The following is a 15,684-nucleotide window of genomic DNA, read 5'->3' as shown; positions in this document are numbered from 1 at the left end:
GGGCACGTAGTTTACGTTGCAGTTTTAGAGAGCCGTGCAGCGAGAGTTGGGCACCTAGTTTGAGTTGATTATAACATTCCACCCTCACACGGACGGACAGTCCGAGCGCACTATTCAAATATTGGAGGACATGCTACGTGTTTGTGTCATTGATCGGGGGTTGATGGGATCCGTTTCTGCCACTCGCGGAGTTTGCCTACAATTACTAGTCATGCATTCAGATGGCTATGTATGAGGCTCTATATGGGAGACGGTTTCAATCTCCGGTGGGTTGGTTTGAGCCGGGGGAGACTAGGCTATTGGGTATTGACTTGGTTCAGGATACATTGGACAAGGTTAAATTGATTTAGGATCAGCTTCGCACGACGAAGTCTAGACAAAAGAGTTACACTTATAAGAAGGTTCAGGATATTTCTTTCATAGTTGGGGAGAAGGTACTACTCAAGATGTCACCCATGAAGGGTGTTATGAGGTTCGAGAAGAAGGGCAAGTTAAGACCTCGATATATTGGGCCGTTTGAGGTACTTCAAAGGATTGGAGAGGTGGCTTACAAGCTTTCCTTGCCACCTAGTTTGTCGGGTGTGCAACTAGTGTTTTATATTTCTATGCTCCGGAAGTATGTCGGTGATCCTTCTCATGTTTTGGATTTTAACACAGTTCAGTTGGATGGTGATTTGATTTATGATGTGGAGTCAGGTTCAATGGAGAGGTCAGCTAGTTGAGGAAGCTACTTGGGAGACCGAGTGGGAGATGCGATGTAGTTATCCACGCCTATTTTAGACTCTAGGTATGTTTCTAGACTCGTTCGAGGACGAACGTTTGTTTAAGAGGAGGAAAATGTAATGACCTGGCCGGTCGTTTTGAGAGTTGCAGCTTAGTTCCCCCATTTAATGTTCACTTTGTACTTTATAATTGCTATGTGACTTACTGGGGTAGTTGGTTCGGGTCCGGTGAGGTTTTGGAATAATTTGACACAGTTAGTCTCAAGGATGAAAACTTAAGTTGAAAAGGTTGACTGGATGTGGACTTATATGTATACGACTCCGAAATGGCATTTTGATGGTTCCGTTAGCTCCGTTGGGTGATTTTGGACTTAGAAAAGTGTATGTATTGTGATTTGGAGGTCTATAATTGAATTAGGCTTGTAATGGGGAAAGTTGGAATTTAGAAGTTTGACCGAGAGTGGTGGGCTCGAATTGGAGTTTTGGGAGTTGGCGTAGGTCCGTATGAGGCTCTATATGGGACGGTGTCGATCTCTGATGGGTTGGTTCGAGCCGAAGGAGGCAAGGGCATTAGATACTGACTTGGTTCAGGATGCTTTGGGCAATGTTAAATTGATTCAGGATTGGCTTCGCATGACGCAGTCCAGACAGAAGAGTTATACCGATAGGAAGGTTCGGGATGTTTCTTTCATGGTTAGGGAGAAGGTACTGCTTAAGGTGTCACCCATGAAGGGTGTTTTGAGGTTCGGGAAGAAGGGAAAGTTGAGCCCTCGATATATTGGTCCGTTTGAGGTACTTCATAGGATTGCAGAAGTGGCTTACAAGCTTGCCTTGCCACCTAGTTTGTCGTGTGTACATCCGGTATTTCATGTTTCTATGCTCTGGAAGTATGTCGGTGATCCATCTCATGTTTTGGATTTCAGCACGGTTCAATTGGATAGTGATTTGACTTATAATGTGGAGCCGGTGGCCATTTTGGATAGGCAGGTTCGAAAGTTGAGGTTAAAGGACATAGCTTCGTTGAAAGTGAAGTGGAGAGTTCATCCACTTCAAGAGGCTACTTGGGAGACCAAGAAGAGATGCAGAGCAGTTATCCACGTCTATTTGAGACTCCAGGTATATTTCTAGACCCGTTCGAGGACGAACGTTTGTTTAAGAAGAGGAGGATGTAACGACCCAGTCGGTCGTTTAAAGAGTTGTAGCCCCATTCCCCCATTTACTGCTCATTTTGTACTTTATAACTACTATGTGGCTTACCGGTATAGTTGGTTAAGGTCCAGTGAGGTTTCGGAATGAATTGAGACACTTAGTCTCAAGGATGAAAACTTAAGTTGAAAAGGTTGACCGGATGTGGACTTATGTGTAGACGACTCCGAAATGGAGTTTTGATGGTTCCATTGGCTCCGTTGGGTGATTTTGGAGTTAGGAGCGTATCCGGATTGTGATTTGGAGGTCTATAGATGAATTAGGCTTGAAATGGCAAAAGTTGGAAATTTGACCAAGAGTGGACTTTGTGGTTACCGGGCTCGAAATGGTGTTTCGGGAGTTGGGGTAGGTCCATGATCTCATTTGTGACTTAAGTGCAAAATGTGGGGCCAATCAGACGTGATTTGATGGGTTTCGATGTCATTTGTAGAAGTTGGGATCCCTTTGTTTCAATAGGCTTGAATTGGGGTGCGATTTATCTTTTTGATGTTGTTTGATGTGATTTGAGGGCTCGACTAAGTTCGTATTGTGTTTTAGGACTCGTTGGTATATTTGGTTGAGGTCCCTGTGGCCTCGGGTGGAGTTCAGATGGTTAACGGATCAAGATTTGGAATTTGAAAGACTGCTAAAGTTTTGGCCGCAGGTGCGAGCTCCCAGAACCGAGAAGGGAATCACAGAAGCGGATTGGAAAGAAATGGACAGAGTTCGCAGGTGCGAGGTGATTTTCTGCCCTTGCGATGTCGCAGATGCGATTGGATTTGCGGAGGTGCGGAGCTGGGCTGACCTGGGGCAGGGCGCAAGTGAGAGGGGGTAACCGCTTCTGCGAGCCCGCAGGTGCGATCAAAGCTCCGCAGATGTGGAGTTGGGCGGGCGAGGTATATTTCCGCAGAAGTGGATGGTGGGCTGCAGAAGCACCTCCGCAGGTGTGGGACCTGGAGCGTAGATGCGGACAATAGAGGATTAAGTGAATTCCGTAGAAGCAGAGGATTTTACTGCAAAAGCGGTTCCGCAGGTGCGGTTATTTGGCCGCAGGTGCGAAAAGTTTGGGCGGTGTCTTATAAACGAGGGTTCCGAGATTTTTCATCATTTTAAAACATTTCAAGCTCAAGATTAGGCAATTTTTAGAAGAATTCTTGAGGTAAGTCATTTGTGGTTTATTTTTCCAAATAATTATGTTTCTCTATTGATTTTCCCACCTAGATTGTATGGTTTTAAGGTGTAATTTGGGGGTTTTAGGCTAGGGATTTGGAGAGTTTAAATTGGGATTTGGGTGTCGATTTGGTGTTAGATTTTGTTAAATTTGATATGGTTGGACTCGTGGTTGAATAGGCTTCCGGATTTTGTGACTTATATCAAATTTCGAGACATGGGCACGAGGCGGACTTAAGAGTGACTTTTTGACTTTTGATTAAGAACTTGGTATTTTCTTATGGAATTGATTCCTTTAGCTCGTGTTGATTGTATCAAATTGCTTATGGATAGATTCGAGAAGGTCGGAGGCCGATTCACGAGGTAAGGGCTTGCTAGCGGAGTGATTCAAATTGCTTGAGGTAGGTATCATATTTAAACTCGGTTAAGGCAACAATTGCCTGGTTTGTTGTGATAGCCACGTGCTTTTGGGTGCGCATATGTTTGGGGATGATCCCATGTGCAGGGCACCGGGGTTGTATATTGATGTTTGGGTTGTGCTCGGTCTCTTATAAGCCCAAAAATGACTGTTAAGCTTCTATCTTCGATATCTAGTATCTGATAACAATTTATGTGATCTAATTAAGCCATGATGAGTCTGCTCAGAGGATTGATCCCTGAACGAACTTGATAAATATTTTTCATTGATGAAATTTGCGGATATAGCTACGATACCACACTTTGCACATGCCTACACTTTAGCATGTTATTACACCAGTCCATGGATAGGGGAATCTTATTTCATTCATGATATACCTTTACACTTGCTTTATGGCTTATGCATGATATTTTGGACTGGGGCTTGCGGCTATGCCGGACGGATTATGTTATTGGCATGTGAGTTGTCCGTGCGGGTGTATATATTGATATTATTGGCACGTGAGTTGTCCGTGCGGGTCTATATATTGATATTATTGGCACGCGAGTTGTCCGTGCAGCATGTGAGTTTTCAGTGCTGATCCATATATTGATATTATTGACACGTGAGTTGTCCGTACAGATTCTATTGTTAGCACGTGAGTTGTCCGTGCATCACATGAGTGGTTCATGTTGTGTGTGAAAGTTGTATTTTATTGATCATTTATCTGACTTACTTGTTTTCATTCCCCTATATGCCATAATACTGTTGAGCAGGGCAACGGAGAACCAGTGCACATGCACACACGGATATTCGTATCATGAAGCCTTATGGGATAGCTTTAAATCTCACGTCTTGTTAATTAAAAGGGATGGAATTGTACTGATTTAACTAGTGACTTCAACAATTAAGCTTCTCTTATCTTGCCTTTTATATTTGTGATACTTAATGAGTTGGTTGTACTCATACTACACCTTGCACCTCGTGTGCAGATTCAGGTATTTCCGGGTACGACGGCCGATGATCGTGGAGTCTACTTGTTCGGAGATCATCGAGGTAGTTGCTTGGCGTCCGCATACCTTGACCCTGTTTTCCCTATCTTTTGGTTTTATGTATTTTGTCTTACTTTGCAGACAGTGTACCAAGTTATGTTGTTATATATGTAGAATGATCATGTACTCCGTGACATCCCGATCTTTTGGGAGGATTTTGTATTGAGTTTCGAGGTTCATATCTGATACTTTGGGAGATTCTTAAATTATTTAACATTCTTCAGTATATTTGAGTTTTAAAAGTGTTAGTATGTGTGATATGTTGGCTTTCCTAGTACTACGGTAGGCATCATCACGACAAGACGAGTTTTGGTTTGTGACACCAACTTTCGCCAATTAGTTCTGAAAACTTCTAGGAATATCCAAATGCTAGTCCGGGCATACACCCAACTCCAAAATTGCCATACGAAGCTACTGGAACCATCAAAATACCATTCCAGAGTTGTCTTACACAAAAGTCAAATTCCGGTCAATTCTTTTCACATAAGCTTCTAAAACAGGAATTATTATTCCAAATCAATCCCGGATCGTCTAAAATCCGACAAAAGGGATGGCCGGAGGAGTACGAATTTGAGGAAATAAAAGAAAAGTATGTGGCAATTGATTGGATAGCAGCTCATTTCCTAGGGCAGTGAAGCTATCCCTATATCTAACCACCGCTCACCCCGATCACATATTAGCACATTCATGATGATTCATAATCAAAAGGCCCCACTTTTTTTATTCTTTTTCAAAAAAAAAAAAATTCGGCCACTCACGCAAGTCATCATACATAATATGAAATTGCTCGAGACCATAAACCACCAACCGGAACACCAATTCTCAAAACTATCGGTCGGTTCGTTACAAATAAATCACAATCTTTCCTTATATCACCAAGGGAGCCTTGCATTTAGTTTTGAAAATCATTTTTCCAAAATAGCATCCTGTGTTTCGGCCCACCTTATCACACCGCATGGCTTCTAGTTGTTCCCCTACTAGCCACGCATATCAAGCACACCTTATCTCACCACATGTGTTTCAACCCCAAAATCATATATACCGCCACATGCGTATCAATTTCACAACGTATCACAAATCGCACCTCAAGTGCCCAATATCACAACTTGGCAAGAAAACCAAATAATAACAATGTTTTTCGCAGTAAAGAGCCCATGACTCAACCTCAATGTACACAAGAGTCTCAACAATAACAAATGGAAATGAATGACTCAATAGAATGGTAATTCACAATTTAAAACTTTGCCTCAATGTGAATCACGACCTTTGTAACTCAATACCAATTTCAACAACAAGATATTCCATGATTTAACAACTTTAAGTAAAGAGTTCAATGACTAAATAATGAATACAGAGTAAAGGAAACAAGAACTTCAACTAAACATGTAGAGCAATTAGCAAGTAAGAGATAAGACAAGTAAAACATGTGAAAATAGATTAATGATGATGAATATAACATGTTAAGATGACTCAATTAAGGCATGAAAGGAATATACATAGCTAAAACTGGTAAATTTCCATATTTAGCCTGTATACACACTCGACACTTTACGTACACGGCTTCCACACATTACAATTATCACAAACAACACCAATCCTACGGGGAATTTCCCCCACACAAGGTTAGGCAAAACACTTACTTCAAATCATGCTAACCCAATCCAAGATTAGGTCTTCCCCTCGATTATCCAACTAAGAACGACTCAAATGTATCCAAAACAACTTCATACTATAAATATAAACTATAGGAAAATAATTTGAATAATAAAGTTACGATCTTTGCAAAGAAATAAAAAGTCAACCCAAAATTTCAACCCGGGCCCGCGTCTCGGAACCCGACAAAAATTATAAAATCCGAACACCTATTCGATAACACGTCCAACCATATAAGAATTACTCAAATCTGACCTCACATCGCCTTTCAAAACTCAACAATTTAGTCTAGGAGGTCTTCACAATTGTTCCCCAAATTTCCCACTCAAATGCCTAATTAGATGATGAAAATAGTAATGGGTTCATAAAATATAGACCAATCGGGGATTGAATCACTCACCCCCATGATTTCCTTAAACATCCCTCGAAAACTCACCTCACACCGAGCACTCTAGGTCCAAAATATGAAAAATGAGATGAACCCATGATTTTGAAACTTACATTCTACCCTAGGTTTTATCCTTCTTCGCGAACGCGGACTGTGCCTCGTGTTTGCGAAGCACAAAAAAACTCAGCCTCCAAATTCCTCTTCGCAAACGCGAGATCCCCCAATGTGAACATGATGCACACTGAGCCCAGCCAGGCCTACGCGAACGCGACCTCTCGCACGTGAACGCGGTGAACAACTTCTTACCCCTTCGCGAACACGTGGCCATCTTTGTGAACGTGAAGAACAACCCTCACCTGCCTCCCAGATACCCTTCGTGAATGTGAGATCTCTCTCACCAACGCGATGAAGGAAACTAAATATCAGAAAATTCAGTCGCTTTAGCAATCCTCAAGGTTCCGAAATGCGCCGAACATGGTTCGAATTACTCCCGACACGAACAGGACCTTAACCAAACATACCAATAAGTCCTAAAACATCATTCAAACATGCTCGAAGCGTCAAATCACATCAATCAACAATAGAACCATAAATCGCGCATTGATTCAAGCCTAAGGAACTTATGAACTGCTGAATTTCAAAACTAATGCCGATTCAAACCAAAACAACTCCGATTGACTTCACATTTTTCACACAAGTCATAAATGACATGACAGACCTATTCCAATATTAGGAATCAAAATCTGACCCTGATATCAATAAAGTCAACTCCCGGTCAAACTTTCAAACCTTCCAAACCTTTAACTTTCCAACTTTTGCCAATTCATGCTGAAACAACATACAGACCTCTGAAACCAACATCCGAACACTCTCCTAAGTCTATAATCACCATACGGAGTTATTAGAATCGACAAAACTCTATTCCGGAGTCTTCTACATAAAAGTCAAACTACGGTCAACTCTTATAGTTTAAACCTCAACTTAGGGACTATGTGTCCCATTTTACTCCGAAACTCACCCGAAACCAAAATCAAACACCCCGGAAAGTGACATAACTACAATATAACATAGAGGAGGCAATAAATAGGGGATCAGGGCTAAAATACTCAAAACGATCGGCCGGATCATTACATGTAGGAACCATGTTACTTGCCATTTCATTTACTATACTGACAACTTTTTACTTTTCTCAAATGTTAAGGTTGTTTGAGGATTTGTTAAATCAAAATATTCAATAAGGAATTGCACGTATCTATTAATTATCTTAAACATAAAGTTTATAAATGTAAAGATTATGTATAAACCACAATGCACATATTTTAAAATGGAAAATTCCTTTCTGCCACTCTTTTTGGCCACAATGGCCCAAATGGAGTTATTAATGTAAAATCACACCCAAAATAGGGTTTCTGTGCTAATTTTATACCATAATTGCCCTACCCATTAGGGTTTGAATTTTTCCTTGATTCTCTCTCATCCATTGAATGCTTGTCTTACCAATACATGGAAAATATCAATCTTGCAAACCCTCTTTCCCATAAACTTATTTTTTCATCTTTTTTTTGTATACGCGTATATATTTTGAATTTATTCATCTATGTACATATACTTGATTGTGTATTTCTTATATCTTTCGTATAATAAGGTCTTCAAAACCCTAATATTTAAACAACCCTAGATGGCCGAAACCCTAAGGTATATTTTATCCCTCTTTAAAGCCCTAATACTTAAATAAACCTTATATTTGATTGTTTCTTCATCTCTTGCTCTCCTATATTATTCTAAGTGTGAGTGAATAGATTGAGTAATCAACAATGGTGAAGTCGAAAAAGAATAGTGCTTCGAAAATGTATGTTGAATTTTCTGGTAATAGGTGAGGAATATACTACTCATGAAGTGAATATTCTCCTATAATTATCGGGGTTAAGTGTAGTATCTTCCAGTCTTTGAAATCACATGATACAGCCATAACTGCGTTCAACAAATTTGAAAAATCAACTAAAGGTAAAAAAAAGTTCTCAAATCGATGGTTTTTGTTGTATTTTGTGGTAAGAAGTCGGATTATACAAATGTTAGTTTGGGTGTGTTAATATGATTGTTCGAGTCGAGGGTATCTAATTCCAAGCTTTCCAATGTTATGATGAAGCCTTCAACAAATTTCAAACAACAAGTTGTTCAAAGGAAGATCCATCTTCAAGCTCGGCTGTTGAAGATGTAAAAAGTTCGACTTTTATGACTTCTTTAACATTTCAATCCTGTTTCAGGCAAATTATTCTAAGGAAAAAATCTGCATTTTGTACATTTTGTAGTAATTTGCATTTCACCAGTGTTGTACATGCATTGTATTTCAAAGGGATACAATGCATTATTTCTTAACCTTTTCAATTAGCACTACTATTTTTATTCATTGTATTTATCATAAGCTAAAATACAACATCATGTACCAACAAAATCTTCAAAGGAAAGATAACAAATAGTGCTAGTTTCGTTTGTCATAAATGTAATATGGTATATTGGAAAGATTCCTATTAAATGATTCGAGAAGGAGAGAGAGAGAGGGAGAAAAAGTAAAAGAACTTTACTATATTTTTACATCAAAACGCGTATTGCTTTTGGCTCGATAATATTTGGAACTAGATGATAAAGGAAAAAAAAGTATTTTTGAACATGTAACGACCCGACCAGTCATTTTGAGATCTAGTGCGTCATTCGACGGTTTTAGGCCTTGAGTAGCTTCACTTCATATTTTATGATTTTTACGCGTAGTCGGAATCAAATTTCGTGGACTTCAAAGTTGATTCGGATAGAAAATTCTAAATTCGGAAGCTTTAAGTTGGAAGAGTTGACTAAGGTTTGACTTTTGAGTAAACGACCTTAGAATCGGGATTTGAAGGTTCCAACAGGTTCGTATGATGATTTTGGACTTGGGCGTATGTCTGTATTGTGTATCGGGTGGTCCGGGATCATTTCAATGCTTATTATGGAATGTTGGCATTAAAAGTTTAAGAATAACTTAAGTTTGATTTGAAGTGGACTTTGGTGTTATCAATGTACGTTTCAGGTTTCGAACCTTGTAATAGGTTCGTATCGTGATTTGTGACTTGTGCGTAATGTTTGGCATTATTCTGGAATGTTTAAGTATGAATCAAACACGTTCGTCAAAGTTTGAATGTTTGAAAGTTGAAAGAAGGTTCCAATCGTTAATTCGTAGTTTTGATGTTGTTTGAATTGATTTGACGCCTCACGTAAGTTCGTGTTATGTTTTGGGACTTTTTGGTGTGATCGGACGAGGTCCCAAGGCCCTCGGGTGTGTTTCGGGATGATTTCAGATCATTTTTCCATGTTTTGTTGTTGCTGTTATTGGTTCTGGTGTTGTTCATTGCGAACGCATTGTTGTTATCATGTTCGCGCAGTGGGATTTTTGGCTGCTGGATTTTTGTGCTTCATGTTCGCGACTTTTGTCACGCGTTCACGATGGTTTGGGGGCTAGGCTTCTCGTTCGCGATGAAGAAGCTGGTCTAGTGGCTGGCTTGGACTTCGCGTTTGTGGAAGGGCAGACGCGTTTGCGATGGGCAGGCTGGTAAAGCATCAGATTCGCGTGCCCTTTATCGCGTTCGCATAGGGGAGTTGGGAGCTGAAGCTAGATGTGTTTCGCGAACATAAGGGAATTTCAGCGTTCGCGATGAAGGTCGTCTGAGCGGTGTATAAGTTAGCAAAGATGGGTTTTGGCTCATTTTATCTCAAATCTTCCATTGGAGCAGAGCTTGGGGAGATTTGTGAAGGAGCTTGTTCATTATCCTCCACTAGGTAAGTGATTTCTTCACATTGTGAGTTAAATACATGAATTATACATGGATTTGAACATGGAAATTGGAGGAAATTTTGAGATTTTGCAGAAAACATAGAATTTGGTATTTTTGAATTTTTACCACGAAATTGGACATGAAATTAGCAATAAACTATATCTTCGACTTCATGGTGTTATAGGTAATGATTATCTTCAAGAAGTTTCGGAATCCGGGCACGTGGGATTGAGGGTTGACTTTGTTGACTTTTCGAGCGGAGTTGAGAATTATTATAAATTGTTAAATTATATGCATTGGAGTATATTTTTATTGATTTTCACCTTTTTCATTATAAATAAATTATAAATTGTTAAATTATCGATGGGCATTGGTTTGAGGTGTTAGAGAGGCGTTGGAGTTGGTTATGGAACATCAGAGCGAGGTAAGTCTCATGTCTAACCTTGTGAGGGGGAAAATACCCCCTAGGTGATGTAATTATTATGTGCTACTAGTTGTAGGTTCTATGTACGCACGAGATGATGAGAGTCCGTACGTAGATAAAGCATGTTTATGTCCGGGTAGACATAGGACTTTATCATGTAATATATGAATTATTTGAACTCATTCTGCTGGCTTAATTAATTGAATTTATAATTGAAATTATTTTAGAAATACACACACACACACACACACATATATATATATATATATATATATATATATATATATATATATATATATATATATATATATATATTAGGCTGAGCCTTATAACCTTGAGTTGTTGGAAAGTTATTTGAGAAATGGTAAACGTTATATTTAATTTATGCTCATGTACTGTATTGTAAGCACGTGTCTCGTAATTCGTTAACATCCTTCCTTTCTTGTGTAGCGGGCCGAATGCCTCGACAGTATAATAGATGCATCTATGGTTCGTGTTGGTCGACCCTTGGTAGTGTACACATTATTTTGGATTGGGTCATAATTATGCGTTATATCGCTAGCAGTCCGAATATTCACGAGATTATCCTTCCACTGATACCTGGCATTTTATATGGTATTTCTTATCCATTTGCTACTGGCACTTGATACATCTGATCTATTGAGATAGAACACGAGACTGAGAAAAATTATATCTTTAAACGAAATTTATGGAAGATTATGTAACTTACAGTTTTACCCCATTATTGTTGTTGTGCTTCAGATCTGCTTATTGATTTATCATATTTCTTAATTTCACCTCTACTAAATGTCGATGTCAACCCCTCGTTACTACTTCTCAGGGGTTAGGCTAGATACTTTCTGGATACGCGTTGATTTACGTACTCATGCTACACTTCTGTACTAAATATGCAGGATCTGACAGGTTTATTTGGTGATCATCTTGGCACGTTGGCGCAACTTCTAAGGAGACTTTATGGTAAGCTGCATTCCAGGCTACGTATCGCAGCCCACAGAGTCTCCATCGTACTATTTAATTTATCATGTCTTATTTAGATTCTAGATAGATGTTGTATTTGTATTCTACTCCTTAATATGCTCATGCACTAGTGACACCAGGTTTTGGGATGTTTTTAGAATTTGTTTATGGTTTGCTTAACCTCGATACACCTTTACTCGTATATTATTTAAATTGTATTCATTTATGACTTTAACGCATTTGTGTCTCAACCTAACAAGATTCATGATTTCAAAAATAATAAAAATGAATAATTAAATTGATAGTTCACCGTTGGCTTACCTAACGGCGACGTTGGGCACCAGCACGACCTACAATGGAAAATTGGGTCATAACAGCTTGATATTAGAGCTCTAAGTTCACTTGGGTCTCACGAGTCATAAGCAAGTCTAGTAAAGTCTTGCGGATCGGTACAGAGACATCTGTACTTATCTCTGTGACGCTATAGGGCTGTTAGGAGCACTTCCTTTCTTTATTCTTCATCGTGCGATTTGATTCCGTTAGAGCTTATGCCTTCATTTTCTTCCTACTCAATCTTATGCGACGTAGAGCGCTTGTTATTAATTGGGCATTAAGGAGTTGTAGTGGTACTGCAGATGTGGTGTAGGATGTTTCTCCTTGCGTATTCGAGCAAATTATTATGTTCGTCTTGTGGAAGAGGGTTCTGTCATTTTGGCCCTGTATTATTATTGCCTATGGTTTTGAGGTTGTGCACATATTGTTATGATGTCCGTGCGTTGTTATCATGCTGTGTTGTTGTGAGTGGTATCTTGCTTAGTTATGGGTCGCAACAGTGAATGACTTGATTGGAGGATTTCTCGGTTTATGGATTAGAGGTTTGACATCTAATTCCAGCGGAGGAAAGGCAATCGAACTATAGATGTTCAGGATTTGGTTGATGGAGTAACAAGACTTGATATTTTTTAGCGTGGTGGAATTCTCATTTGTGATGTGGTGTCGCCGTCCTTGATTAAACGCATTAATGTTCGTCGGTGTTATGGTCTTCTTTGATTTGCCTTCGGGGGCAGGGTATTGTGAAATGTTTCCTAAAAAACAGTTGTCAGAGATGGCAGTGTGTAGTGGTTTTAGAATCGAGTTGGTATTTTTAATGTTGATGGTTCGAGAAAGATGATCTTCGAGGAGGCTAATAGTTGGTAGCCATTTATTAGTTCAGGTGATACAGGTAGGGAGTTTGATTTGAGGTCGTATTCGGGAAGCGAAGGGTGAGGAAGGACATGGTGGGAGGTGTCTCGCGGTGGTTGAATTGCTAGTAGGTCAAGTATGAGAAGAAGAAGTCGAGAAGCTGCTTAAGGGAGATGCTTTAGGCAAAGTGGTAGTGGCAGAGTAACATATGGATTTTGTGGTAAGATAGCCACATGCCTTGAGAAACGTTTAGAGCGATTTGGAGATCATGGTGGATAGTGACTAGGTCTATGGATTTTATTTGGAATGGTGGCTACTATGCTGAGGAAGGTTGAATATGATGGAAAGAAGTTTGCTTGGAGAGTTTAGGGGTGTATGAACTTGATTATCATTATGTGATATGACATGACTTTGAGTTTGAAATGTATTGTCGGACTTTCAGTTGATGTCAATGGGGAATGAACAAACTTGTACAGTTGGTGGACGATCATGGGCTCAGGAGGGTTTGCTGATTTCGTGGTAGTTGTACCCAATGCAGCGTCATTGGAAGATGTCGGTATGGAATTCCACATGTGGGTTCTCTCCTGTGAGTAGGTTAGCAATTGTGTATTTTGATGAAGTTTCTACAAAGAGTTCTACTTACTACCCGACAGAAGGTCGAATATGAGATTGTGTCTGATAATTCAGAATGTTCATGAAACATTTAACAAGAGACTATGATAAATTTGGCGGGTTGACGGTGCGAGATCATGGTAATTGAGTAGGAGGAATCTTGTTGGGTTCTACATTTATGTGATGGTAGCTTAAAGCTAAGTGGGGGAGACCACCATCTATGATTGGATCACGTTGTTGTCTGCCTGTGCGGTTTCTGGTTATCGGTGCATTGGTGGATTATTATGACTAAGAGAAGAAATTATTAGGGGTAGTTTGAGCTAAGAACTTGATGAATGTGCAGGTTTTGGGAAGACTTAGAGTTTATGCTTCTTGTGGAAAAGATGTACAAGGAAAGAAATTAATCAGGTTGCTTCTTTGAGAGAGTGTTCATATGTTAACAGTGCGTTAGAGTTTGGTTATATTCAGAACTGGGTTAGAGTGGGTGACTCTCAATAATGGTTCTAGTGGGTTCAAGAATTAAAGTGTAGTGTTTAAGGATTTCAGATCCATTGTGTGGCTAAGGATCGAGTTTTTTTTGCAGTGGTTTATGAAAGGGACTTGGAGTGTTTCTATGTTATCATCGGGTCTGCGGTGCAGTATTGGAGAAATGGGAGAAATTTCTTCGGATTCGCGGAAGGTCTCGCATAATAAGTGTACAAGGTGGATATGCTATTCTACGCTTGAGGAGGGCATAAGATAACTCATAAGTATTGACGATGGTGTCTCGTGATTCGGGTTACTCGGGATGAATGCTGATTGAGTTTCATTATGTTTTTTAATGGAGCTATTATTATTTCTAAGTCAAGTTAAAGAGTAAATTGGAAGAAGTTGGGTCAGTTAGTAATGGTTTGAATCAACATGATTGTGGCAATGATCAGTTCCTTTGGCGTGTTAAGTTATACAGGTGGTTGGTGGTTGTACGCACGGGCTTGATAATCACCATAATTGGATTGATTTGGGAGGCATTTGATTCTAATGGCCTTGTTATGTGTAAATGGATCCCGGAAGAGTTATGGCGGTTTTGACCACAACTTGAGGTTTGTATTTTCTGCGTTTATAAGAATTCAGTTGCGTGTTGCAATGGTTCTTATGAAATGAGTTAAGTGAAATGTTTCTAGCCAATGAAGTGTTTATTCTATTAGTAGTTCTGGGGTTATGATGAAATTCTTGTACTCTCACGTAGTGTCATGCTAAGTGCAGTGAGTCGTCTGGAAATTAGATGTTGAGGATCAAGGTTGCGGTTCGGTGTTGATAAGAATGTCATGAGCTCGGAGGAGCGAGGGGAGGATTTCAGATGTTTAAAGTACGCTGGCACTTTTTCGAGTAGCCTGAGGATGGTTTGCTTTGTGGTAGGAGTGTTGGATATTGAAATGCGGATGCTTGGCCAGTATTATAAAAATAGCATGGTCGGTGGCCATTAATGTTTAGATTTTACTACTATTTGGATCGGGTTTCACGTCAAAACGAATTGATATTTGGATCGGGTTGCACACAACAAATTGATAATTAGACCGGGCTACACGCCGCAATGGATTGACATTTGGATCGAGTTGCACGCTCCAACAATTATATTGATAGTTGGCTCATATTCGATCAGCACTTTGGCATGGATCCGCCCCTTTGGAGTCTCGTATTCATAGTGAGAGCAAGCACACGGTCATATATGTGCTTTGGTGAGAGGTAGTTGTGACAGGCACCTATACAGTGCTGAGTGCTGTTATGTGCGTGATGGTGATGGGCATTTGGGTCAAGCATCGTGAGCGTGTTGAGTTTAAGTATACCTGATGGTTTCACTATTATGTTATTGACTTGACATATATATTTGACATGTAGGCATAGAGATGTTTTCTCCAGATTCTCAATGGTAAATGAAATGTCTTACGTGTTGTTGAATATTGGAAATCACAATTTTCTTGATAAATTCATGTTTTAGTAATTTCGGTGGTAAGATTGGGGCTTTGACTATTATACTTGAAAAGCATTTCTAATGTTTTGTATTTATGAACAAGTTGAACATGATATATCTTGAGTTGTTTTCTTTTGTTGTCATCATTATATCTTGTGATGTAATTGATT

The 15,684-nt window shown here is 39.6% G+C and overlaps 1 protein-coding gene across 1 annotated transcript in view; it reads left to right on the top strand.

The window, feature by feature from the left end:
* Positions 1-1,259: 1,259 nt before the first annotated feature.
* LOC138906105 (uncharacterized) overlaps positions 1,260-15,684 on the top strand; it is a 33,268-nt gene continuing 18,843 nt past the window's right edge. The window contains exons 1-2 of the mRNA XM_070194627.1: positions 1,260-1,427; positions 1,706-1,838. Of these exons, the coding sequence (XP_070050728.1) occupies positions 1,260-1,427; positions 1,706-1,838 (301 nt within the window). The remainder of the gene's footprint in view (positions 1,428-1,705; positions 1,839-15,684) is intronic.

Source organism: Nicotiana tomentosiformis, chromosome 2 (genome assembly GCF_000390325.3).
Source record: "Nicotiana tomentosiformis chromosome 2, ASM39032v3, whole genome shotgun sequence".
NCBI lineage: Eukaryota > Viridiplantae > Streptophyta > Magnoliopsida > Solanales > Solanaceae > Nicotiana > Nicotiana tomentosiformis.
Note: the sequence above shows the minus strand (reverse complement) of the source record. Positions and strands in the feature narration are given on the sequence as shown.